The sequence below is a fragment of the Photinus pyralis genome, unplaced genomic scaffold (genome assembly GCF_008802855.1).
Source record: "Photinus pyralis isolate 1611_PpyrPB1 unplaced genomic scaffold, Ppyr1.3 Ppyr1.4_LG9, whole genome shotgun sequence".
Classification (NCBI taxonomy): Eukaryota; Metazoa; Arthropoda; class Insecta; order Coleoptera; family Lampyridae; genus Photinus; species Photinus pyralis.
This window is the reverse complement of record NW_022170878.1, coordinates 7,740,133-7,766,264: the sequence shown is the minus strand read 5'-3', so window position 1 is coordinate 7,766,264 and position 26,132 is coordinate 7,740,133. Positions and strand designations below refer to the sequence as shown.

The following is a 26,132-nucleotide window of genomic DNA, read 5'->3' as shown; positions in this document are numbered from 1 at the left end:
AGGCTCGTCTCATTGCATTGTTAAATAGAGGACATACACTCGGATTCGGCGGCTGCGCCGCCTCGCCTTACCCTTCATCATATGTACCATGATATCACACTTGGAAAATTGAGGCGCAACAACTCCAGCTTCTATTCAAATATTCCCAAATTTTTGTAATTTGCACTACTGACCGAATTTCCCAAACGTAATATTATCTTTTTAATATCCCCATAGTTACCGGGGCAATCCAATTATTAAAATTATTTGATTGGGTTTGATTACGGTGAGGTTGATAAAGTGAAGGCGAAACGGAAGTTAAAATTTGTTAAAAAAAATCACCTTCGAATAATCTACCTCAGTTTTATCTCTAACACAGTTTTTTTATCAAATAATTTTCGTAATTGAATTCACAGCCCTATCGGGGGTTAAAAATCCAAAGGTGGTGTGTTCTCTCCGCGTCTACATGTTTAGTTGGCAACAGGGAGGCGAGGCGGCGTAGCCACGAGAGCCGAAGTTCTGTTTATCGGTGCAAGCAGATGCTGGGACGCAGCAGAAAGGTTTCCGGTTCCGCAATAAAAAAGTGAATACCGGGTCTATGGGGCCAAATTTCCAAAGTTTGTTTTGTAGCTTGTCCTTCCATGGCTTTTTTTAGGGCGACGCGAGGCGGCGAAGCCACATCTTATGTCTCTTGGTTCTGTAAACTAACAATTTGTTTCCGAGCCGAGATTAAGTTTCCGGTTCGGCAACAAAGTGCTGTACCGAGTCGGTTTCCTTCATAGACCGAGCAAAGGCGGCAAAGTCGCCGAAGCCGAATATGTATGTATCCCGGTTCTGTAAACTAACATGCTGTTGCTAAGCCGGATCCGAGGTTAGATTTACGATTAGGCAACCAAAAAGCTGATGTTGTATCGAGTCTCTGGACTTCAATTTCCAAAGTAACATGTGGTTTTTCCGGTTTTCGTCATTGGGCGAGGCGAGGCGCCGAGGGAGCGCAAGCCGAACTTATGTCCCTCGGTTCTGTAAACAAACACGCCGATGTCGCGCCGGAGCCGAGATTAGGTTTCCGGTTCCGCAATAAAGAAATCCGATGCCGTTCCGAGTGCCTTGTTTTGCTTCCATGATTTTTTAATAGGACGAGGCGAGGCATAGACGAGCTTATGTCTTTCGATTTTGAAAAATAACAAGCGTTTGCCGAGCCGGAGCCGAGATTAGGTTTCCGGTTTGACAATATAAGAGGGGATGATGTACCGGATTTCGAAAGGTTTGTAACATGCTGTGTTTCCATGACTTTCTTCATACGGCGAGGCCGATCTTATGCCTCCGGGTTCTGTAAAATTCTGTAAAATTGGGTTTCCGGCTCCGTAATAAAAAAAAAGCGAATACTGTACCGAGTTTCTTGGGCCCAATTTCCAAATTTTGTAGCATGTTTTGTTCCCACGCCTTCTTCACAGGACGAGGTGAGGCGGCGAAGCTGTAAACTAACAAGCTATTACCGAACCGAAGCCGAGATTAGGTTTCCGGTTCCGCAATTAAAAAAAAGCGGATGCTGTACCGAGTTTCTGGGGCCCAATTTCCAAAGTTTTGTATCGTGCTGTGCCTCCTGTTTTCATATGGCGAGGTGAGGTGACGAAGCCGCCGGAGTCGAGCTTATATCTCCCGGTTCTGTAAACTAACAATCTGTTGCCGAGCCGGAACTGATATTAGGATTCCGGTTCCGCGGTACCGTGGAACTGGGCCCAATTTCCAAAGTTTTGAACATGTGGCGTTTCTATGGCTCTTCCATAGGGCGAAACGTGGCAGTGAAACCGTCAGAGCTGAGTATATGTCCCCCGACTTTGTAAACCAGCAAATACTGTTGCCGAACCGGAGCCGATACTAGGTTTTCGGTTCGGCAAGAGAAGAGCTGATGCTGCCGCCCCAATTTGCAAAGTTTTGTAACAGGTTTCCATGGTACTTATACCATACAGGGCGAGGCGAGGCGACGAATCCACCGGAGCCGAGCTTATGTCTCCCGGTTCCGTAAAGTAAGCTGGTACTGAGGGGGGGGGGGTCGAGATTAGGTTTTCGGTTTGGCAACAAAAATCTCTGGGAATTAATTTCCAAAGTCTTAAGATGTTGTGTTTCCATGGTTTAGTATGCAGGGTAAGGCGAGGCAGCTTAGCCTCCGGGACCCAGCTTTTATGTTTCCCGGTTCTGTAAACTAACCGGTTTGAACCGAGCCGGAGCGAAATTGATGGTGCCGCTCGGCAATAAAATAACGAATGCTGTCGCGAATTTCTACTGCCAAACTTCACCTTCCACTCGGTAACGTACGTTTCCGTCTTTTAGTAATAGTTTCGCACTCCTCTACGCTTCTGTGATCCCGATATCAGAAACTCCCAGAAAAAGCGTGTAACAGGAAGACACGTCTTTTTGGGTTTGGGCGAACCTGTTAAACAAGTCTTAAAAGAGAAAATTGAATCAGGACAACCTATTACACGAGTAGGTGTTTTTACACCTCCTTACGTTTCTTGAATCCCGATCAAACCTTCCTTTTTTACCAAAAATCGACTACACCAAAATTTCTCGGAAAAACACTTTTTCTTATTTATTTGGGTGCGTAGAATCCAAATCAGTTCGTACTTTTTGGATCAGACTTCTTAATCAAAAGTTACAGACTAGAAACCAATTTCGAAAAAAAATTCAAAGGGCTGTAACTTTTGAACTAGTAGCCCAATCTAGGAACTGTTTGAAATTAAGATTCTACAGGCCACATTCTATAAGAAATTTTTTTTTCCGGGTTGATCTGAGACAATTTTTTTTCAGAGCTCAAAAAAAGGCAGTGTATAACCTTCCTTTTTTTTACCAAAAATCGACTACACCAAAATTTCTCGGGAAAACACTTTTTCTTATTAATTTGGGTACGTAGAATCCAAATCAATTCGTACTTTTTCGATCAGACTTCTCAATCAAAAGTTATAGACTAGAAACCAATTTCGAAAAAAAATTCAAAGGGCTGTAACTTTTGAACTAGTAGCCCAATCTTGGAACTGTTTGAAATTATGGATTCTACAGGCCACATTCTATAAGAAAATTTTTTTTCCGGGTCGATCTGAGACAATTTTTTTTTCGGAGCTCAAAGAAAGGCAGTGTATAACCTTCCTTTTTTACCAAAAATCGACTGCACCAAAATTTCTCGGGAAAACACTTTTTCTTATTAATTTTGGTGCGTAGAATCCAAAACAATTCGTACTTTTTCGATCAGACTTCTCAATCAAAAGTTATAGACTAGAAACCAATTTCGAAAAAAAATTCAAAGGGCTGTAACTTTTGAACTAGTAGCCCAATCTTGGAACTGTTTGAAATTATGGATTCTACAGGCCACATTCTATAAGAAATTTTTTTCCGGGTCGATCTGAGACAATTTTTTTTTCGGGGCTCAAAAAAAGGCAGTGTATAACCTTCCTTTTTTACCAAAAATCGACTACACCGAAATTTCTCGGGAAAACACTTTTTCTTATTAATTTGGGTGCGTAGAATCCAAATCAATTCGTACTTTTTCGATCAGACTTCTCAATCAAAAGTTATAGACTAGAAACCAATTTCGAAAAAAATTTCAAAGGGCTGTAACTTTTGAACTAGTAGCCCAATCTTGGAACTGTTTGAAATTATGGATTCTACAGGCCACATTCTATAAGAAAATTTTTTTCCGGGTCGATCTGAGACAATTTTTTTTCGAGCCTCAAAAAAAGGCAGTGTATAACCTTCCTTTTTTACCAAAAATCGACTACACCAAAATTTCTCGGGAAAACACTTTTTCTTATTAATTTTGGCGCGTAGAATCCAAAACAATTCGTACTTTTTCGATCAGACTTCTCAATCAAAAGTTATAGACTAGAAACCAATTTCGAAAAAAAAATTCAAAGGGCTGTAACTTTTGAACTAGTAGCCCAATCTTGGAACTGTTTGAAATTATGGATTCTACAGGCCACATTCTATAAAAAAATTTTTTTTCCGGGTCGATCTGAAACAATTTTTTTTTCGGAGCTCAAAAGAAGGCAGTGTATTCAATTCCTTCCTTTTTTACCAAAAATCAACTACACCAAAATTTCTCGGGAAAACACTTTTTCTTATTAATTTGGGTGCGTAGAATCCAAATCAATTCGTACTTTTTCGATCAGACTTAAAAATGTACTATGATTTTTGAGGCACTTTAGAAGTTCGCCTTTTTGTGCTTTACAGGTGAGGTTTTTTTGAGTTCTAAGTTAGGCTGAAGGTACTTTTTTGTTGAATATTGTGATAATTAGCGATTTATTTTAATACAGAGGTTAACTGCACAAAATTGCTTATTTGCCAATTTATTTAAAATTTTGCGGGATCCCGTAAATACCGGGATCCCGCGGGATTAACATCTAAGGATCCCGCAAATACCGGGATTGAGATTTTGCTGCGGGACTGCATTCCCTAGTCCCTATACAAGTCTTTTATAAAGAGAAGGATAAAAGAAACCTGGAAACAAACTCTTATTTGCGCTTTTGTTAACTTTTTTTGACAGACCAGTTCGGTTAGGCAACACATCTTACCATTAACTACGTGCTGATATCGGCTTATTGAAAGCACGGCAATTGTGCCTTTATATTGTTTTATTATGTACTTTTTCATGTATTCACATGCAAGTATATTGTCAGTGTGTTGTTGCCCTGTATGGATCTATTAACCATTTATATCACGGAGGAAGCACTTAATATAGTTCCGATTCTTCTTTGTTGTCTCGTGCGGACACTGTACCTCGTGCGCCTTAGCAACCTCCGATTAACTTTCCTTCTGTATTTGGGTCGGTTTGTTTTAACATCATGCATATTACAAAGACAAAATAACAAACATCAATAAATATATTTTGTATACAAATGATCAATACAAAACTTTATAAAAATTTAACAACAAAAACATCAAATATTCCCCACTAATTGCTGTCTTCTTCCTGCGAACTTCCCCCTCCGTACTTGTCGTGCAACACGTTCAACTTGCTGCAAAATTCCTCCCCCCGAAACGCGTTCTTCACAACGATCCCCACCAGCTCCTTGGTCTCCTCCTCTAACCTTCTCAGTCGCGCCTCTTTCCTGCTCAAGATCTCTTCGTGACTCGACGTCGTCGCCGCCGCCGCGGCGGGTTCGTCGACCTGTTCCGGCGTCTCAGCTTCGGGAAACTCTTCGCCGCTCTGCGTTTTCTTGATCGTCTCCAGGATGTGCTCCTCGAGACGCTTGTACGTGTTGCTGATGTCGTCGTGTTTCGCCTGCTCGCCGTCGTCCTTGCACTGCTTCTCGATGTTCGCGATTTCCTCCTGGACCACCTCCAGGATTCCAGCGCGATCCTCCTCGCTGTCGCTCGCCGACGATTCGCGTTCGTCACTGTACCCGCTCTCGCCGCTGTTATTAAAGTCGTCGTTTTTCCTACGCGAGGCGAACTCGGACTGGAGCTGCTTCCACTGCTTTTCGGTGATGGAGTTCTTCTCGCGCGCCTGCATCCACTTCTCGCGGCAGTACTCGAGCTCCTCCTTGAGCTCGTTGAGCAGCTTGCGTTTCTGCGCCAGCTCGTAGCGGAGGATGTTCTCCTGGGTGTGCAGCATCTGGTGCTGCTTCTGCATTTTGCCGACCTGCGCGAGGAGAAACAATCATTGCGAATATTCCGCCTGGTCTACTTACAACGTGCCAGGTTTTCGCCACCTCACTGGAAACCATCTCGAGCCGTTTCTCTTGGTCCTGCAGGCGATTTTCCAGGTGCGAGTTTAGCTGCTTCAGTCTGTTCGTTTCCTTTTCGAGCGCCTTCTTTTCGACGATTAGGTTCTGAAAGCGATTAATTAGTTAGGTAACACAGAAAAATTCCGGAGGAGTCCCGACCCACCCCAAATGGTCCTCTTACATTTGATTACATTCAAATTTTAAGCTCGCTTTTATTCGACCCTTGAAAGATTTATACAGGGTGTAACGTAAGTATGTGTAGGAGACAAAGTAGTCTACAATTTTTCGTTTAGGAGCTCTCCAAGGCTTTAACGCATTTAGCAGACTCTGGAAGCCCTTCGAAGCTCTAAGATACCTTTAAAAGCCCTTAGTGACCTTTAAACACCCGTAAATGCTTGTTAAGAATTCTCAAGGCCCTTGAACAAGCGTTTCGTAAAAATCCTTAAAGTTTAGCCAAAAAGAAACCCAAAAATTTCTTCCTAGGCGCCCGATATCGAAAGTCCCGGTAGATGTCGTGTTTCTGTCATAGAGCGAGGCGACTCGACGCATCCTCCGGAGCCGACCTTAATGAAAAGTAATGAAAATCTTTGGGGGTCAACTTCACAAGTTTTGCCACATATTATGTCACAATGTTTTTTTTTCTCAGAGACCGATGCTAGGCCTTATTTTCCGCGGTATTGTAATAATAAGGGCTTATGTTATTCCGAGTATCAGTGGCTAACTTCTAAAATTACGTAGTATGGCATTTCTCCATGAAGGTTCTCATCGTAGGGCGAGGCGAAGCGGCGTAGCCGCCGGAGCCGAGCCTATGCTCCCTGATTCTATAATGAAACTAATGCTGTTCCTAGTCTTCGGAGACCAACTTTTTAATTTTGTAACGTTTCTCGTCTCCACGTTGTTTGTATCATAGACCGAGGCTAGGCGTCGTAGCAGCCCGATCTGAGCATATATTACTTGGTTCTGTAATGGAAAGGGCTTATGGAGTCCAACTTCCAAAATGATGTAATGTTTCGTGCCCCCGTTGTTACTATCATAGGGCGAGGCGAGGAGGCGCAGCCGCCGGAGCCGATCCCATACTCCTTGGTTTTGTAATGAAAAAAACTGATGCTGTTCCTGGCCTTCGGGGTCAAACCTCTTAAGTTCTGGAACATTTCTCGTCTCCAGGTTCTATTATGGTAGATCAAGCTTAGGCGGCGTAGCCCCTCGAACCGGGCTGATGCTATTCCGAGTATCTAAGGTCCAATTTTCAAAATTATGTCGTTCCTCCATGGTTTCTATCATATGGCGAGGCGAGGCGAGTGATCCTATGCTCCTTGTTTCTGTGATGAAAAGATCTGATGCCGTTTCTAATCTACGGGGGCCAACTTCTTAAGTTTTGTAACATTTTTCGTCTCCATGTTCTTTTACCATAGACCGAGGCTAGGCGGCGTGGTTCCTCGAGTCCTCGGTTCAGTAATGGGAAGGTCTGATGCTATTTCGGGTATATGGGGCACAAATTGGGTGGGTCGTTTCTCCATCCAGGTTCCTATCCTAGGGCGAGGAGATGCTGTTCTTAATCTTCGGGAGTGAACTTTTTAAATTTTGTAACGTTTCTCGTCTCTATGTTTTTTTAACATAGAACCGAGCCTAGGCGGCGCATCCCCCCTAGCCAAGTATATTTGCCTCGGATTTGTAATGGGAAAGGCTTATGCTGTTCCGAGTATCCAAAGTTATTTACTGTTTCGTGCATCCGTGGTTCATATTGTAGGCCGAGGCTAGGTGGCGTAGTCCCTCGAGTCAACTATATGTTCATTGGTTCAGTAATAGGAAGGGCTGATGTTGTTCCGAGCATCTGGGGTCCAACTTCCAAAATTATATAGCATGTCGTTCCTCCATGGCTTCTATCATTGGGCGTGGCAAGGCGGCGTAGCCGCCGAAACCAAGCCTATGTTCCTTGCTTCTGTGATGAAGAGAAATGATGCTGTTTCTGGTCTTGGGGGGTCAACTTCCTAAGTTTTGTAACATTTTTCGTCGCCATGTTTTTTTTTATAGACCGAGCCTAGGCGTCGTAGCCTTTCTAGCCGAGCATATGTTCCAGGGTCCGGTAATGGAATGGGCTGTTTCAAGTATCTAGTAATTTCCGAAATTGTGTGTATTATTATTATTATATTATTATTATTGCATGCCGCTCCTCCATGGTGTGTATCATATGGAGAGGAGAGGCGGCGCGGCGTAGCCGCCGAATCCGAGCCTATACTCCTTTGTTTCTTGATGAAAAGAATTGATGCACTTCCGGTTTTTTTGGATCCAACCTCTTATGTCTTGTAATATTTCTCGTCTCTGTTCTTTTTTATCATAGACCGAGGCTAGGCGGGCTAGCCCCTAGAGCCTAGCATATGATTTTCGGTTCTGCAATATGCCGAGGGGGGGGGGGGGTTGATGATATTTCGAGTATTTGGGATCCAATTTTTAAAATTATGTAGCATGTCTTCCTCCATGGTTTCTATCATAGGGTGAGGAGAGGCGGCGTAGCCCCTGAACCCTAGCCTATGCTCCCGATGAAAAGAATTGATTATCTTCCTGGTCTTTGGGGTCCAACTTTTTACGATTTATAACATTTCTCGTCTATGTTCTTTGTATATCATAAACCGAGGCTAGGCGGCGTGGTCCCTCGAGCCTCACATATGTTCCTCGGTTGTGTAATGGGAAGGCCTGATTCTATTCCGAGTATTTGAGATCATATTTTCAAAATGATATAGTATGTCGTTCTTCCATGGTTTGTTTCATACAGCCAGGCGAGGCGGTGTAGCCGCCATTACTGAGCCTATGCTCCTTGGTTCTGTGATGAAGAGAACTGATGTTCCTAGCTTCCGAGGTCCCACTTTTATAGCATTTTTCGTGTCGATGTTTTTTATCATAGACCGAGCCTAGACGGCGCAGCCCTTTGAACCGGGCATATTTTTTTTGTGTCTGATGCCATTCCGAGTATCTGGGGCCCAACTTCCAAAATTAGGTAGTACGTCGTTCGTCCAACGTTCCTCAATTGTTCCTCCATAGTTTCTCCATCGTTCCTATCATAGGGATGAGGTGAGGGGGCGTAGTGACCGAAGCCGAGCTCTTCCTTATCTTTGGGGAATGGGGTCCAACTTCTTAAGTTGTGTAACAATTCTGGTCGCCATCTATTTCGAGTATTTGAGATCCAATTTCCAAAATCATGTAGTGCGTTGTTCTTCCATTGTTTGCATCATATGGCGAGGCGAGGCGAGGCGGCGTAGCCGCGGAAGCCGTGCCTATGTTTGTTTTTTCTGTGATGAAGAGAACTGATGCTGTTCCTAGTTTTCGGTAGTCAACTTCTTAAGTTCTGCAACATTTTTCGTTTCCATTTTTTTAATAATAAACCGAGGCTAGGCGGCGTAGCCCCTCGAGCAGAGCCTATGCTCCTTGATTCTGTAATGAAGAGAACTAATGCTGTTCATAGTCTTCGGGGTCCAACTTCTTAAGTTTTGTAACATTGCTCGTGTCCATGCGTTTTTTTCTCATAGACCGAGGCTCGACGGGGTATCCGCTCGAATCAAGCAAATGTTCCTCAGTTCTCTAATGGGAAGTGCTGATGCTATTTCGAGTGTCTGGTGTCCAAGTTCCATAATTAACTAGTTGTCGTTCTTCCATGGTTCCTATCATAGGGTGAGGCGAGGCGGCGTAGCCACCGACCCCGAGCCTATGCTCCTTTGTTCTGTGATCAAAAGAACTGTTGTTGCTAGTCTTCGGGGGCTAACTTTCCAGGGTGTTAAAGGTCCTTCAAGGTTCGTGTTTCAAATATTTGTAAATAGTCCACGTCTCTATTACATTTTCTGGAAGGCTCATGGAAGCTTTTGAGCTCTCAAAGATTAATAATAATTTTAAAGTTCGACCCTTAAATGTTACTAAATATTCTTAAAATGCCTTTAAAGATCCAATAAGGATCTTTAAAAGGGGCTAGCTTAAAATTAATGGCAATGATTGTTGTTACGATGCTTAAACTCAGATTTGGTTTAAATTCGATGGTGCAAACCGCCATTAAACGCTCTTAAAAGTTTAAAACGCATTTGTACTCTTCGAAAGCTCTTAGAAACTTTCGGCGATTTTTAAAGGTTTCTCCAAAGGTCCCGAAATGCACTTAGAGACCATTAGAAACTTTTCAGAAAACTGCATTATTGAGAATTTTTGAAGGGTGATTCATTAAGGCTCTCAAGCACAAATAAAGGTTTTTAAACATTCTTAAAAAAGACTAAGATCCTCTGGAAAGGTCTTTTAGGTTTTTAAAAACTTCTGAATGGTTTTTCAGTACAGGACTTTAAAAAAGGTTGATCCTTTAAAATTTTGTTGGCGTAGGTGCCAAAAGTGATCGTAGAAGGGGGAAATATTTTGAAAATTTGACACGTGCATTGCGACAGACGAACAGAGAAAGTTGTCTTTTGAAATTGTTAAAGTGAAATCTCCGTCTGTCTGTACCGTAACTACTCATACAATTTTCAAGATAAATAGAAGCGAAATACTAAAGTAACGATTGTGAAGGTGGCTTACCTTGAGTCGGATGAATGTCTTGCTCACACTTAACACCAAGGTCGGTCCGGTGGGTGTTTGCACCGACTTGTAGCACGCATCGCTCTCATTGAGCTCGTTGACCGGGGCGCTCTGATGGCTGAGAAGCTCGATCAGCACGCGCCACACCTTCGGGAGGTTCTGCACGATCTCGGTCGCGCTGTTCAGCGCCGTCGTTTCGCCCCTCTGACTCGTTCCGGCCTCGCCGCTTTCGTTATTGACCTGGTTGACCAAGTCCAGGAGCACCTTGGGCAGGGCCTGGTCGCTTTCTTCGTTGCTCGCGATGTCGGTGAGCAGGTCGTGGTTCTCCTCGAGCGTCCTGATCAGTTTATCCAGGTCGATCTCTTGTCCGTTATTGAAACCTGTCAGTATTTGCGAGAAGAGCTGCAAGAGCATACTTGGTGCGTTTCGCTTATGCAGTTCGGCCTTACCTGATTGATGACCGCCAACTGCGACTGTAACTCTCGGCAGTCCGCCTTTGATAAACCCAGCTGGGAGTCCAAATTGAAGATTTGGTCCGACTTATCCGATACCTCGCCTTCGAGCTCGGCCAGTCTCGAACGGAGTTCGCTAGAAAAACAAAGGGGAGTGGGGTGACGGTCTAATAACGCGCAAGCGCTTACGCGTTTGTGGTCTCCTGCGCGTTGAGATCGACGGTGAGCTCATTTATTTGCGTTTTGAGCTCACTGTTTTCTTTTCGTTGCGCTTCTTGTCGCTCCTCGTAAAGTGTCTTCAGTTGCCTGAAGCTTTTGAGCTGTTTTTCGTATTCCTTGCGAGCGCACTCTGAAGATTCGTTGACGCTGAGCGCCTTTTGGTTTTGGTCAACTTGTTCGGTCAGCTGAAATGGACGGTCAAGCAACTGGGGGAAGAGTCAGAGACGTACCTCTTTCAGCTGGTCTTCCTTCATCAACAGTAGCTGTTTGGACACTGCGATTATATCCTTAAGGGCTGTGACGTGTGTGCTATACTCCTTCCGTTCCACTTCGAACGCCTGAATTTCGCTTCTGGCATCCTTCAGCTGTTGCTCCAGCTCACTCCCTGGCACTTCAAAGGAAGCGTTCTGGATCAAGCGCTCATTTTCTTCTTTGAGCCTTGCAACTTCTTCCCGCAAATTATTCATCTCTTGCCTTTTCTCCGCGATTAACTTAACACGTTTCTGGTGAAGCGTTGAAATTTCGTTCATGACTGGCGTCTGGTCACTGCCTTCCGGCCACCACGGATCAACACTGACTTCGTCGTAGCACCCACTCTTTGTGTTTCCCATTTTCGATTTAGTGCGTTTATGGTCAAACGAAAATAGCCTTTAAGGTCGACGCGTCACAAAAGAAAAGAAAGGCGACCGAACTTTGTTGTACCACCTCTGCAGAGCGCGTATAAAAATTTTTGGCGACGAGGAATATTTTTAGAATTTTTTGGCTAATCGACTGCAATTCGTATGCCAAAACGTCTGGCGCATGCACGAGGCGAAACGTAATTGAATTAAAAATAAAACTCTGATCAAACTCCTCCCACTGGCACATTCGTGGTTGCTGAATAAGACATTTTTTGGGGAAAAAATCGCGGACGTGGTGATTTTGCACTTTTTTTTCGATCGATCTATCGTTCGAAACGTACTGGAATAAACCTCCGCCGCCAATTTCGATTATAAATAGATCTTGTGTATTTGTTTTGTCGTGTACGGTGGAAGAGGCTCGCTTAAAAATAGCCTTTAGCACGTGTTTCGCGTCGTCAATAATTAGAGGAAATAATTGACTAACGGAAAGCGCCACTCGTTTGAGTGGAAAATTAATCGTAATTGACTCATAGCTTTTGAAACGGAATTTCGAAATCTTGGCAGCGTCAATCATCGTGGTCTTCATTTGTTTACGTTTACCATGAAAGCGTAGGGGGCCAGAGCTGGGTACTGCGTTTCGCTCGAAAAAGCGCTCCAAGCGGAAAAAGCGCGTACTTAAAGTGCTCGGCGCTCGAGCGCTTTTTTCGGCCCGCGAGCGGGTTTTTCCGCTCCTGAGCAGTTTTTTCCACTCCCGAGCGCTCGCGATAAACCGCTCGAGCACTTTTAGGAGTGCGGTTCTGCTTTGCAAAACAGCTCGATGCTCGCGAGCATTTTTAAGACAATTACGTGATTCGAGCGGTTTTTTAGAGCGCTCGACCCAGCTCTAAGGGGGACCTAAATGCTTTTTGCATCGGCCTTCTCTTAAGATACTAAAATGAAAGAGATCACTCGTAGCAGCATGCACGCAGAAAGAATGAAAAGAGACGCAAAATACGAGGAATTCTGGATCTGGATTACGATAGAAGAGTGGACAAGCTCCTACCAAGATACTACCTACCTCCTTGACTATAGTCGCCCAACGAACCTAAGGATGCTGGAAGAGGAGGAGGCGGCTCTGATCGTTACCATGTCGGGCCAACATGGATCGTCTCAGTCGGACTAGAGCGGAACATTCACAAAGCACGTACTTTGCCGCCTCTTCGTCTGTGTAACATCCTCTACAAGAGGATCGAGCTGTTTTGCGATGTGTGTTCCGAGCATTTCCAAAAGTGCTCGAGCGCTTGAGGGCGGTTAGAAGCGCTCACGAGCGAAAAAAAACGTTCAGGAGAGGAAAAACCACTCGCGAGCAGAAAAAAGCGCCGAGCACTTTAAGTAAACGCTCGAGTATCGAGCACCAAGCGACCGCTCTGAAAAGTACGCTCGCAAGCCCTTTTTCCGCTTGGAGCGCTTTTTCGAGCGAAACGCAGTACCCCAGTTCTGCCCTCGATCAATGAACCACTCAAACAACGCCCAACGCTGAGCGAACGCGATACGCGAAAAAAAGACTGAAGAAGGAAGATTCGTAAGGGAAGAGATGTGAAAGAAGAAGGAAGTCTGAAGGAAAGAATTGCGCGGTGAAAAGAAGTGGTGAAGGCTAAAAGCAGGTGTGAAGAAGAAACCCACAGTGAAGGAAGACATGAAACAAGTTGAAAGGAAAGAGAATTGCAGAATGTAGTGCAAAACAAGAACGCGCCAAGAAAGCAGTCGTGAAGAAGGCGTCAAGGAAGCGCGAAGCACAGAAACATGGCGATTGTAGGTGCGACGAAGGGAGGTACAGAAATTCGAAGAGAGTGAATGCGCCATGGGGTAGTAGGTGCAACTATCGCTGTGAAGGGGAGTGAAAGAAGCGAGAGCGAAAGGAACTTGAAGAAACTGGATTACGAAAGAAGAAAGGCTTGTTGGAAATAGTCCCTAAGAAAGGAAACGGAAAATAGTAATGAGAGAGGCGTGAAAAAGGCGTAATAGCAACCAGAAGAAGATAGAGTTGGAGGTAAGGTGTGCAAAAGGAAGAGGCGTGAAAGAAACACGAAGAAGAGAGTAAACGCAAAAAAGGGAGGAGGAGTGTAGTTATACTTTGTAGAAACCGAGGGGTTACTGGTAGACGCAAAGAGAACGAATGAAAACTAGAAGAAAGTGCCAAGGAGGTAGATACGGAATGGTCGTGAAGAAAGCGCGAAAAAACGCAAAGGAAGAAACCTGAAGATTGAAGGCGCAAAGAAAAGAGAGGTGGAAGCTAGAACAATGTACCAGGAAGGTAGGTACGAAACAGTTGTGAAGAAAACGCGAAAAGAAAGCGAAGAAGATTGTGGGCGTGAAAAAAAAAGATAGATGGCTGCTAGAAGAATGTGCCATCTAGAAAGATACGAAATGGTCGTGAAAAAGGCGCGACAAAGCGCAACGGAAAGAAACATTGTGCGCGTAAAAAAAGAGAGGTGGAAGCTAGAAGAATGTGCCAAGGAAATAGATACGAAACTGTCGTGAAGAAAGCAAGCGCAAAGGAAAAAACCTAAAAATTGTAGACTCGAAAAAAAGAGAGATGGAAGCTAAAACGTATGTACCAAGAAGGTAGATGCAAAACGGTCATGAAAAAGACGTGAAAAAAGCATAAAACAAAGAAACCTTGACGACTGTAGGCGCAAAAGAAAATGAGATGGAAGTTAGAAAAAAGGTGACAGCTAGATAGCTACGAAACGGTCGTGAGAAAGGGTGAAAAAAGCGGAAAGGAAAGAAAGCTGAACACTGTGGGCGCTAAAAAACAGAGAAAGAGAAAGAAACGTGAAGATTTATGGGCAAAAAAGAAGAGAGAGGTGGAAGCTGTGGAGGATGTGCCCAGGCAATAAATACGAAGCGGTCGTGAAACAGGCGTGAAAAAAGCGTAAAAAAAAGAAACCTTGAAGATTGTAAGCGTAAAGGAAAGAGACATTGAGGCTAGGAGGTGGATACGAAATGGTGCTGAACAAGCCGTGAAAAAACGTAAAGGAAAGAAACCTGAAGATTGTATAGACGCGAAGAAAAGAGGGAAGCTGAAAGAATTCGCCAAAGAGGTGGATACTAAGCGATGGTGAAAATGGCGTGAAAAAAGCGCAAAGGAAAAAAACCTGGAGATAGATACGAAACGACCGTGAAAAATGCATGAAAAAAAGCGAAAACTAATGAACCTGCAGCAAAGAAAATGAAGATGGAAGCTAGGAGGTAGATAAACAATCGTGAAGTCGAAAACAGCGCAAAAGAAAGAAACCTGAAGATTGTAGATCCAAAGAAAAGAGAGATGGAAGCTAGAAGAATGTGCAAAGGAGATAGATATGGAATGGTAGTGAAAAAGCGCAAAGGAAGTGCACCTGAAGTTATAGACGCAGGAAGCTATAGAACAATTGTGAAGAATGTTAAGTTATATAGAATAGTAATTATTATATGTATTCTATGGTACCTATCCATTTTACATGGTTGCCAACATTAAAATAAGAGATGAAAGACAATAGTTAAGTTTTAAGTAAGCATGTCATCATGTAACACGTTTAAGATGTACAGAAGTTTTTCTATATTTTCTATGTTTACTTTTATGATAATAAACATTAAAATCTAACAAAGAAAGCGTGGAAAAAGAGCAAAGGAAAGAAAACTGAAGATTGTAGGTGCCAAGAGAAGGAAGAAGAATGTGCCAAGGAGGTAGATACGAAACGGTCGTGAGACAAGCGCAAAGAAAACAACTTGAAGATTGTAGGCGCAAAGGAAAGAGAGATGGAAGTTAGATAGAATGTGCCATGGAAGTAGACAAGATACGATACAGTCGCGAAGAAGGCTTGAAAAAGGCGTAGAGAAAAGAAACCTGAAGACTGTATAGGTGTGCCAAAGGTAGGGGCGGAGGTTCAAGGAGAACGTGAAGAAAAAAGATAATCCTCAAAGAGGGTGGGTACAAAACAGTTGTGATAAGAGAGTGAAAGAAACGCGTTGAAGAAAGTAGGTACGACAAGAAGAAAATGTGGTACTAGAGGCTTGGTGGTTAGTCGCTAAGAAAGGAAACACGAAGGAGGCGGGAAAAACGTGTGATATGGAAACCCGAAGAAGAAACCGTTGTGGGGAAACGGTTGAAAGAAACACGAAGGGAAAAAACTTGACAAGGTAGGAAAGAGTTAAAGGAAGGGGACGTGGAAGCTAGAAGAAACAATCATGAAAACGGCGTCAAAGAAACGCGAAGGCCAGAAAGTAGGAACGGAAACGGGCGCTAAGAAGGAAGACGCAGAAGAGTAATAAAAGGGCGAAATAGAAACTCAAAAAGATAATGTTGTTTGTGGGGAAAGGGGTGTCAAAAGGAAGAGGCGCGAACGAAACACGAATGAAAAAATTTGAAGAGTAGAGTGGGGCGGGGAAGGGAGGAGTGAGTATGACGAAAATGTGCCCCAAAGAAGTGAATACGAAACAGTCTTAAAGGAGGCGCAAAAGAAACGCAAAGGAAAAATACTCTCAGCAAGTAGGCGCAAATGAGTTGTGATGGGAAGTATTAGGGAGGGATGGAGAAGATGGAGCCTTAAGGAAGACGCGTGAAGGAAATAGGCTTGTAGATTGCAATAGCGAAGAAGGATGGAGACTTGATGAAAATTTAAAAATCAACGGGTCAATAAGATGAAGAAAGCGCATAGGGAAAAAATGTGAAGTTGCAGGCGCAAAGAAAACAGAGATAGATACAAAACGGAAAAAAGAGCCGTAAAACACGAGGGAAAAAACGGAAGAGAGTAGGCGCGAAGAGGGTACGAGTGAAAGAGAGTGAGTGGAAAGTGAATGCGCCCAGAGTCGTCGATACAAGCCTGAAGAAGTCGTGAAAAAGTTAAAAGGAAAGAGATTGAAGTAACCAGAATATTGTGAGCGCAAAGAAGAGAGAGCTCGAAGCCAAAAGGTTGTGCCAAAGAGGTAGATACGAAACGGTCAGGGAGAAAGTGTGAAAGGAATGCGAAGAAACAAATTTCAAGAAACCATAAGAATCCGAAGATGCTGTACACACGCTTATAGATAGAGGGCGCTGAATGTTCTTTTTTTTTAAAGTCACTAAATATAGAAAGTACCGCAATCTATTGGGCTCGTGTGTTAGAGAGAGAACGCATGATTATTGCCCAAAAATGGCGGAAGTTACCAGATTCTAGTAACTTTAATGTTAGGGATTGTTCCACCTGTTTGGAGATATCTGTATATATTTTTATAAAACATGACAGTACTATGAAGTTAGGTTATAAAAAATGACAGCTATTCAGATTTTATTTGTCAATTTTTTTAAGTTGGCAGCAAATTTGCCCAAAAATGGCGGATGATTGCGGTACTTTCTATATTTAGTGACTTTTTTTGTGGAGGATATTGCATACCCCCCAGACCCTAGAGGCCGGTGGTACGTTTTCTTTCAAAGAGGACGTACCACCGGAGGAGTCTGGGGGGCATGGAATATCCCCTAGTGTACGAAGGTCTTATTGCAGTTGTAGAGTCATCTGCTCTTTTTTCCCTTGGGAGGTATTCCATATCCCCCGGACTCCAGGCCGATGGTAGTTTACTCTCAAACAATTGGGGGTATTGCCGTTACCTGTAATACTATTACAAGAGGACGTACCACCGGGGGGTCTGGGAGGCATGGAATACCCCCTAGTGTACGAAGGTCTTATTGCAGTTTGTATGGAAATCTGTTCTTTTTTCCTGGGAGGTATTCCATATCGCCCAGACCACCCGATAGTACGTTTTCTCTGAATACATTGAGGGTATTTTGTTACGTGTAATATTGTAAGAGAACGTGCTACCGAGGGATATGGAATACCCCCCCCCCCAGTATGCGAAGGTCATATTGCAGTTAGTATGGAAATCTGTTCACGTTTCCTGGGGGGCTATTTCATATCCCCCAGACCCTCCGGCGGTACGTTTTCTCCCAAAATATTGTAGGTATGGTTGTTACCTGTAATACTTGTACAAGAGACCGAATCACCGGGGGGTACGGAGAGTACGGAATACCCTCGTAGTATACGAAGGTCTTATTGCGGTTGCAGGGAAATTTGTTCTTTGGCACCCTATATAGCAATTGCTTGCGTCAATGTTATGCATGAATGTAGCCTATTTCTGCGGCCTTGCGTACTGCGCATGCGTATCACACGTCACACCACTCATGAGCATCAGCTGTGTTCTGTCAAACTGACCTGTCAATCTCTTTAATTTCGCATCATTCGCATCCAAAACTCAATTTTTTCATCTTCAACGCACTGCGGGCAAAATTCGTAATGGAAGTGAATAAAGACGAGGCGGAACGATGTATCGAACTGGCCGAGGAACAAATCAAAATAAAAAACAAAGAAAAAGCGGAGAAATTTCTACACAAAGCGGAACGTCTCTACCCGACTCAGCGAGCTAAAGGTTTACCACCACCGTGCAAGCGACAGTCCCCCCGACTAAATCCTTTCTTCCAGATTTACTCGTGCAAATCAAATTAATGGCTCCCGCGCCCGAGCCCGACCAGCAGCCGCGACGACGTAAACAGTCTCCCAAACGTGAGGACCACACGACGCCGCAGTACACCACCGAGCAGCTCGAGGACGTAAAACGCATAAAATCCTGCAAAGATTACTACGAAATTCTCGGGGTCACTAAAGACGCGACGGATTCGGAAATTAAGAAGGCGTACAAGAAGTTGGCGCTCCAATTTCATCCCGACAAGAATAAGTGTCCCGGAGCCGCAGAGGCCTTCAAAGCGATCGGTTTGTGATTCTCTCTAATGCCGCTTCCACACCCTTAGCACCTGCCGCAAACTCCAAGTGTGTGGACCCTTGTGTCAAATTCTCACCTGACACGGGTTTGCTGAGCGTGTGGACACGGCATATAGTTGGATACGTACTTAGCAGGGGCCATAATATTTTGGAGGGGAGGGGGGTGGTATCCCAGGTCTCTTTCAACCGGCAATTATTTTTCATGGGCTTAAAATTGTAAGGCGGCTTAAGGATTCTTTTCAGTCGCGATGTGAGATACTAAACAAGGGGTATAGACCCCCCCCTCCGCGGTACGAGTATGCCCAATTTTGAAAGACAACAAAATTGGAATTCTCTTCTGATTGTCCCCTTCATTTGTACAGTGTGATTCAAATTCCCTATGCATACACCTCCCCCCAGGTAAATAAAAATTGATTGCTTTTTAGACGATCATGAAAGCACGGAGGGCTAAAGACGTTTTGAATTGACGTGGTAATACTGGGGAGGGGGGTGGGGGTATAAAAATTGATACTGGGGTGTCTGCCACCCAGGCAAATAACAACTGATTGCTTTTTAGACGATCATGAAAGCATGGAGGGCTAAAGACGTTTTTAATTGACGTGGTAATACTGTGGAGGAGGTGGGGGTATAAAAATTGATACTGGGGTATCTGCCACCCTGGCAAATAACAATTGATTGCTTTTGAGGCGATCATGAAAGGGCGGAGGGTTAAAGACGTGTGGAAGCGAGGGGTTAATACCGGGGGGATGGAATATTTCCCAATTGGACTGCTTTTTAGACGATCGTGAAAGCGCGAAAAATTGATTGCTCTTTAAACGATCATGGTTCCCAATGGTGAGCCACGAATTTGAACCACCCTGTACAGTAAATGATTTCTTTAGAGCCCCTTCCCCTTCAAATATGAGGGGGGGGAGCAACATGCCAATAGGAGTAAAGGGGGGTTGGGGGGCATTGGATGTGTTTCGACAGTAACACAATCTTAACCTTCAGGTAACGCCGTCGCCGTCTTGACGGACCCGGAAAAACGTAAACAGTACGATATGTTCGGTTCGGAAGAGGAGCGCGTGTCGCGCAGTCACCACCACCACGGCTACACCTACACCAGAGGATTCGAATCCGACGTAAACGCCGAGGAGCTATTCAACATGTTCTTCGGTAGCGGATTCGGCAACTCGAACGTGTTCGTGCGCCGAAACGCGCGCGTTTACCGACAGAACATGGGCTCGAGCGACTCGCATCACAGCCACCAGAGGGAGCAGCAGCAGCAGAGCGGATTCGCCGCCTTTTTCCAGCTACTACCGATCTTGCTCGCGATCGTGCTCTCGATGGCGTCGAGCCTGTTCATCTCCGACCCCGCCTACAGTCTGCAAGCTACCAAGTAAGTGTCGGCGATCTCTTAGAGAGCGTTTGCACCTCGATCTGCTTCTAGCAAATACACTGTGGCGAGGCGAACTGAGAACCTCGGCGTGCAGTACTTTGTGCGCGAGAACTTCCACAGCGAGTACCAGGGTTCGGTGCAGCGGCTCGAGCTGTCCATCGAGGAGGACTTCATCACAAACCTACGGCACGCCTGCTATCGCGAGAAAAATTACCGTAAGTTGCTCGGGATTTGAAACACCCTCTGACGCCTTCTCTTGCAGGTGATACAATGATTTGGAAGGCGCGAAATTTCGGCGATCCGGACATGTTTAAAAGCGCTCAGAGTATTAAAACGCCCTCTTGCGAGAAATTACATAAGATACGGGGGATGGGTAGATAATTTCGCACTCTTTTTTTTTTTCAATTACGAATACTACTACTCGTGGAGAGATTGTTGATAATTTTGAAATTGTGTTGTAAGTATAGTATGTGATCAGGTAGCCCAAAGGTCAAATTTTATTTATTTATTGTTAAGAGGAAAATATATGTGATTTTTCTGTTTATTTCGCGACATATATCCTTGTCCTCTTTTCAGCCTGTCGAGAAAATCTTTAAAATAATAAGTTTTCCGAGAGAGGGTCGGAGAACTAACATAACCTCACTCTTGTTAAAAACGGACCAATGGAAACGTAAATGTTCAACTTTTCCGTACGATTAAAAATTTACTGCCTTCTGATTGGCTAACAGACAAACGGAATTTTTGATCACGCCGCGCCGTCTTATTGCGGTATTTCCGAAAATCGTTTTTGTGTTTTCGTATGGTATTTACACGTAACGGGGCGGAAAGAAAGGAGGGCAAGATCACGTTCTAGGTGGAGCGGTACCCAGCCCTGGTCACTCCCTGGCTACGGTCCTATGTATTAGTCCTTAAGACCGCTTTGACACGGGAATGCAGTCGCCCGCAGACTGGTATCTTGGATACACCTGTAACATTGTGTACTATGGAGCTGTTCGGTGATTTTACGACTGTGGGAGACTGATGAGCTACATGGGGTTCATATGGAACCGTATAAGGGTTGGAGTGATCCCTTTCGGTCGTCTTCTCGCACGAAAACGTGAGCAGGTAGCAACAGATGGACGAAAATTGTTGGCTTTCTATGTTTTCTTGCTTGGGATGACCGGAAATCTTCGAAGGAGATAAGTTTTATACTTCTCTTATACGTTTGTGAGCAGATTACGAAAAAAGGTACCATGGGTAAGTTACGTCACAATTGTTTTGAGACATTCTGTTTATACGCATTCAATTTAGATAACTTATCAAGCGCTAACAAAACAAAGTAGATCGTTGACCTTACGTCCCCAATTTAAGTATTAATTGAATTGGTTCAAGTAATTGCGCTCTAACGCTTTTCCTAACTTTTTATAATTATCCTGCCCTTAATTATTTGACCCCACCCTGTATATTGCACAAAATTTGAATTCGCGCTGTTGCCACGGCTGCCTGTTTCGGTTGTTGACTATCCTAACCTAAAATTAAGCTAAACAACACGTGTTTGCGTGTTTGATAATAATGGCCGAGTTCGGTAAGAAATCGTTAATAGAATTAAATTTCGCCTATTTTTTTAACCACCTGCCCTTTTTACCGCATGGAAATGCTTCGTAATTTGTTCTGTAACCCGTTTTTGAATGCGGCTCGATCTCTCCTAACCTTAAATCTTTAGCACGTCTAAAGGATCACTTGCCTCTTTGCAGAAGCAACCGTGAAGGAGAAAAAGAAAAAGAAATCCAAGTCGATAGGAGAAATTCAGAAATCGAACGACTTCCACTTGGAATCCTCGACGAAAATCGCCCAATTGGACACCTCGAAATGGCCGCTGCTGCTGAAGGTAACTTACATCTTTTTAACGTTTCGCGCTCACGTCTTTTCCGTTTCCCGCAGCACTTCGATCGGCTGAACGTTCGCACGAACCACTACACGCCGCTACCGTTCGGCGCGTCGCCACTCAAACGCGATATCGCCGAGTACCTCCACGCCGGCTGCATCAACCTCGACAAGCCGAGCAATCCGAGCAGTCACGAGGTGGTCGCGTGGATCAAGCGTATACTCAAGGTGGAAAAGACGGGCCACTCGGGCACGCTCGACCCCAAAGTGACAGGTTAGAGTATAGTCCTAAAGGTCGCGATTTGTAGCCGAATCGTTTCGGTCACCCGACGACCTCTAGGTACATTAAACGGTGACGGAGAGAATTCTGTTCTCGAGATGTTGCTTACGCCGGTGTTCTGTTAAAGGTTGCCTGATCGTGTGCATCGATCGCGCGACTCGCCTGGTCAAATCTCAGCAGGGAGCCGGCAAGGAGTACGTTGCCGTCTTCAAGTTGCATTCGGAATGCGAAGGCGGAATTCCGCGCGTCATTCAAGGACTCGAGAAGTTGAGGGGGGCGCTGTTTCAGAGGCCTCCCCTGATCTCGGCAGTTAAGCGACAGCTTAGAGTTAGGACGGTTTACGACAGTAAACTGCTGGACTATGACGAAAGTCGAAATATGGGCGTGTTTTGGGTGAGTTGCGAGGCCGGGTCCTACATACGGACGATGTGCGTTCATTTGGGACTGGTGGTCGGCGTTGGCGGGCAGATGTTGGAGTTGCGACGCGTACGTTCGGGTATACAAAGCGAGTACGACAGTATGGTCACCATGCACGACATTCTCGACGCCCAGTGGCTGTACGACAATCACAAGGACGAGACGTATTTGCGTCGAGTGATTAGGCCCTTGGAAAGTCTGTTGGTGGGGCACAAGCGGATTATTATGAAAGACAGCTCGGTCAATGCGGTCTGTTACGGTGCTAAAATCCTACTGCCCGGCATTCTGAGGTACGAGGACGGCATCGAGTTGCATCAGGAGATTGTGATTGTCACGACGAAAGGGGAGGCCATCGCGCTGGCGGTCGCGCTCATGACCACGTCCACAATTGCCAGTTGCGATCACGGCATCGTGGCGAAAATTAAGCGCGTGATCATGGAAAGAGACACCTACCCGCGTAAATGGGGGTTGGGTCCTCGAGCCAGCAAAAAGAAGTCTCTTATCGCCGAAGGTTTGCTGGATAAGTACGGCAAACCTAACGAAAATACGCCCACCGAATGGTTGACCAGCTACGTGGACTACTCGTAAGTATTTCCACCGAAGGGGACGATCCATTTACCCATAACTGTTATAGTGCGCAAGCCGCTGCCGCAACGGTACCAGTAATCAAAAAGGAAGAGGTCACCGAGGAAACCAGCAAGAAGCGGAAGATAAGTGCTACTCTAGACTCGTCTGCGAACGCGGACATTGACACGACAATGGAGACGAGTACACACAAAGAGAAGAAGAAGAAAAAGAAGAAGGTGAAGACGGAGCCCGAAGAAGAGGTTGCCGCGCCCGCGGAAACTGCAGAGCAGGAGGTCGAGCAACCCAAAAAAGAGAAAAAGAAGAAGAAGAAGAAAGACAAAGTAGAGGAAGATGAGGGTTGAAAAATGTTTTTAAGATTTTACCACAAATTAGGTTTAAGTTAGATAGGTTTAACGGATGGAGCGGGGCATCTGAAGCCCGCCTTTTACAAAGTTGATGTTCCATTAATTTTTGTATAATTTTTCTTGTAAACCTCAGATGAAGGTTAATTTTCTACTATGTCAGAAGTTTGTGTATTTTTTTTACCTATTTTTACCATGGCTAATGAGAACTTGCCCAAATTTTGCACTTAAGATAGTTTGAAGGTAAGGTAAAGCAAACGTTCCCGCTTTTATGTAATTAAAAGGAGAATACCGCAAGCTACGCCACTGGAAATGTTTCACCGCGAGTCTTACCAATTCAAACTGCATAAGAACAAAGAGTTTGTAAGTGAATGCGCGTCAGGCACATAGATATTGAAGAGGGAATATGGTCAGACATTCTCTGCATTGAACTTGTACTCATAACTGGAATCGCCCGTAAACGACTGTTGCAAGAGTGCCGTGACGAGAGAGATAAGTAGAGCAAATACCTTAATATATATTAATACAGGAAACTCGCTATATACTATTTGTGTATCGTGAAACGGAAAAGAGCGCCATCTACCAAAAATCGACTGCACCAAAATTTCTCGGGAAAACACTTTCTTATTAATTTTGGTGCGTAGAATCCAAAACGATTCGTACTTTTTCGATTAGACTTCTCAATCAAAAGTTATAGACTAGAAACCAATTTTGAAAGAAAATTCAAAGGGCTGTAGCTTTTGAACTAGTAGCCCAATCTGGGAACTGTTTGAAATTATGGATTCTACAGGCCACGTTCTATAAGAAAATTTTTTCCGGGTCGATCTGAGAATTTTTTTTTCGGGGCAAAAAAAGGCAGTGTATAACCTTCCTTTTTCACCAAAAATCTACTGCACCAAAATTTCTCGGGAAAACAATTTTTCTTATTAATTTTGGTGCGTAGAATCCAAAACGATTCGTACTTTTTCGATTAGACTTCTCAATCAAAAGTTATAGACTAGAAACCAATTTCGACAAAAAATTCAAAGGGCTGTAACTTTTGATCTAGTAGCCCAATCTTGGAACTGTTTGAAATTATGGAGATGGACGGAGTCTTGCAAAATTGGTAGAGCAATTGTAGTACAATGCCCCCGTTTTTGATTAATTAGTTTAAATATAATATTATTGATAAATTCAATGATGATATGTACAAGTGCGCCATCTCGTTGGTAAACGATACACTTTTTTCACGTTATAGTATTTTAAGTTTAGTTGAGATGTCGCCACGTACGTAACTTCATTTGAAATTGCTTTTGAATTTATGCGATTAATAGCCGCCTTGGACTTAGTTTTCCTTAAATGGCACTTCAAGATTGACGAAGTCTTGCAAAATCTGTAGAGCAATTGTAGTTCAATGGTCCGGTTTTTGATTAATTAGTTTAAATATAATATGTAAAAGTGGCGGGCCATCTCCTTGGTAATCAATACACTTTTTTCAAGTTATAGATTTTACAGTTTAGTTGAGATGTCGCCAAGTACGTCCCTTTTTTCGTAATCACTTTTGAATTTTAGCCACGACCGACATACAGATTCAAAAGGCGACGGGACGACACCTTTGCGGACCTCGGGCATACAGACACTCCAGGACATGTGGGAAAGGGCTACATGGACGCTGAGAATGGATTTGGTGGACACGCACCCTTGCACACTACACGCGTCGAAGTAATTATTTCAAAGTCAATGAAAGGCTCCTCAAATGGTTCACCGTGGCCGTACCGTGCGCGTCCATCACATTTTTAAACGACACTGTGCTCACGATGTAAACCTTCTCCCACAGAAATATTTCAACGCCTTACTTAGTCTTAAACCTTTACAAAACTTGTATCAGGAGAATATAATGTCCGAGAAGGTGATTGAGAGTTAGGTTAAAGTTTTAGTGAGGTTATAGGTTAGAGTGATAGTTAGGATAGCTCAGAAATCTTGTATCAGGAGAATATGATGTGCGAGGAGATTGAAGATTAGGATAAAAAATTAGTGAGGTTTGGTTAGGGTGATAGTTAGGTTAGGTCAAATTAGTTTAGGCGTCTAAAATTTTGGCAAACTAATTTGACCTAACCTATCACCCTAACCTAACGTCACTAAAAATTTTTCCTAACCTTCATCTCCTCGCACATCATATTCTCCTGATACAAGATTTTTGAGCATGGGCGCCGCTACTAAAGGGCAAGGGGGGCCCGGGCCCCTCCCTGGGATTTGAGAAATCACTTAATCCCTTTTAGAAAATGTTGAAAGCTCACAATAAAACCAGAACACAGCCACATTTTTCTGTCCCATCGCTGTTCGGTGACAAAGCAAAAGTAGGTAAACCTTTTATAACCTTATTGAGTTACCTCAATGTCCATAAAGTTGCTATATTGTATTTTAAACTAATGATTGTATAGACTATAGAGATTAAATTAACCGACGACCGCAGGGTGGCGTTTTGTTTTGGAAAAACATCAATGACAATATTGTCATGTCACTTACATATTTCGGTTCGGCGCTTTTGGTACACATATTCTTAGATATAAAAGGAAGAGCTGAAAAGCTTTCGGGGAGAATTGCGCAAGTGTGCTAAACTCTTATTAACGGCTTAAGCAATTGGAACCAAATTTGGTACACAATATATTGTTAAACCTAAAAGAACGTAGAATGCGCATGCGCCGGTGTGCGGGTGGTATCTGTGCTAACCACAGCAAATTTTATAATATAGTGCTATTAATTTCATTTTTTTTTTCAGTGAACTACTGTAACTTGTTACTTTTGTTCTTGTTTTGTTTTGTCTCTGTGTCTAATATGTACCTATTACACTATTACACCAATGGTTTTTGTTGGATATATGATTTAGCTGCGTATCCTATTGAGTGACTAATTTAAAAATAGTTAGGTAACATTTTCTATTCCAAAAATGTAAGGGCCCCTCCCTAGCGCATTTTCTTCCGGCGCCC

The 26,132-nt window shown here is 43.9% G+C and overlaps 3 protein-coding genes across 4 annotated transcripts; 2 read left to right on the top strand and 1 right to left on the bottom strand.

The window, feature by feature from the left end:
• Nucleotides 1–4,835: 4,835 nt before the first annotated feature.
• Nucleotides 4,836–11,651, bottom strand: LOC116180221 (protein MLP2). Its single transcript, XM_031500105.1, has 6 exons — nt 11,143–11,651; nt 10,883–11,097; nt 10,691–10,829; nt 10,242–10,643; nt 5,664–5,804; nt 4,836–5,614 (listed from the first exon to the last, which is right to left on the bottom strand). Exons 1-6 carry the CDS (start codon nt 11,521–11,523, stop codon nt 4,925–4,927), a joined length of 1,968 nt encoding a protein of 655 aa, XP_031355965.1. The 5' UTR covers nt 11,524–11,651; the 3' UTR covers nt 4,836–4,924.
• Nucleotides 11,652–17,711: 6,060 nt separating this feature from the next.
• On the top strand, nt 17,712–20,221 carry LOC116180515 (dnaJ homolog subfamily B member 12-like). Its single transcript, XM_031500537.1, has 5 exons — nt 17,712–17,949; nt 18,003–18,290; nt 19,290–19,677; nt 19,729–19,892; nt 19,940–20,221. Exons 1-5 carry the CDS (start codon nt 17,817–17,819, stop codon nt 20,056–20,058), a joined length of 1,092 nt encoding a protein of 363 aa, XP_031356397.1. The 5' UTR covers nt 17,712–17,816; the 3' UTR covers nt 20,059–20,221.
• Nucleotides 20,222–20,340: 119 nt separating this feature from the next.
• Nucleotides 20,341–23,332, top strand: LOC116180514 (H/ACA ribonucleoprotein complex subunit 4-like). 2 transcript variants are annotated; one of them, XM_031500536.1, is made up of 5 exons: nt 20,341–20,913; nt 21,411–21,544; nt 21,598–21,814; nt 21,948–22,821; nt 22,872–23,332. In XM_031500536.1, exons 1-5 carry the CDS (start codon nt 20,910–20,912, stop codon nt 23,164–23,166), a joined length of 1,524 nt encoding a protein of 507 aa, XP_031356396.1. In that variant the 5' UTR covers nt 20,341–20,909; the 3' UTR covers nt 23,167–23,332. The 2 variants fall into 2 exon arrangements, with proteins under 2 accessions (XP_031356396.1, XP_031356395.1); XM_031500535.1 differs by lacking the exon at nt 20,341–20,913 and adding an exon at nt 21,106–21,241.
• Nucleotides 23,333–26,132: the final 2,800 nt, after the last annotated feature.

Coding starts and splice junctions, on each gene's coding strand:
- LOC116180221 (XM_031500105.1), bottom strand. CDS start 11,523: ATGGGAAACACAAAGAGTGGGTGCTACGACGAAGTCAGTGTTGATCCG. Junction 5,805..10,241: donor AGACATTCATCCGACTCAAG/GTAAGCCACCTT, acceptor AATCGCTTTCAG/AACCTAATCGTCGAAAAGAA. Junction 5,615..5,663: donor TGGCGAAAACCTGGCACGTT/GTAAGTAGACCA, acceptor CTCCTCGCGCAG/GTCGGCAAAATGCAGAAGCA.
- LOC116180515 (XM_031500537.1), top strand. CDS start 17,817: ATGGAAGTGAATAAAGACGAGGCGGAACGATGTATCGAACTGGCCGAG. Junction 19,678..19,728: donor TACAGTCTGCAAGCTACCAA/GTAAGTGTCGGC, acceptor ATCTGCTTCTAG/CAAATACACTGTGGCGAGGC. Junction 19,893..19,939: donor CTATCGCGAGAAAAATTACC/GTAAGTTGCTCG, acceptor CTTCTCTTGCAG/GTGATACAATGATTTGGAAG.
- LOC116180514 (XM_031500535.1), top strand. Junction 21,545..21,597: donor AATGGCCGCTGCTGCTGAAG/GTAACTTACATC, acceptor CGTTTCCCGCAG/CACTTCGATCGGCTGAACGT. Junction 21,815..21,947: donor GCTCGACCCCAAAGTGACAG/GTTAGAGTATAG, acceptor GTTCTGTTAAAG/GTTGCCTGATCGTGTGCATC.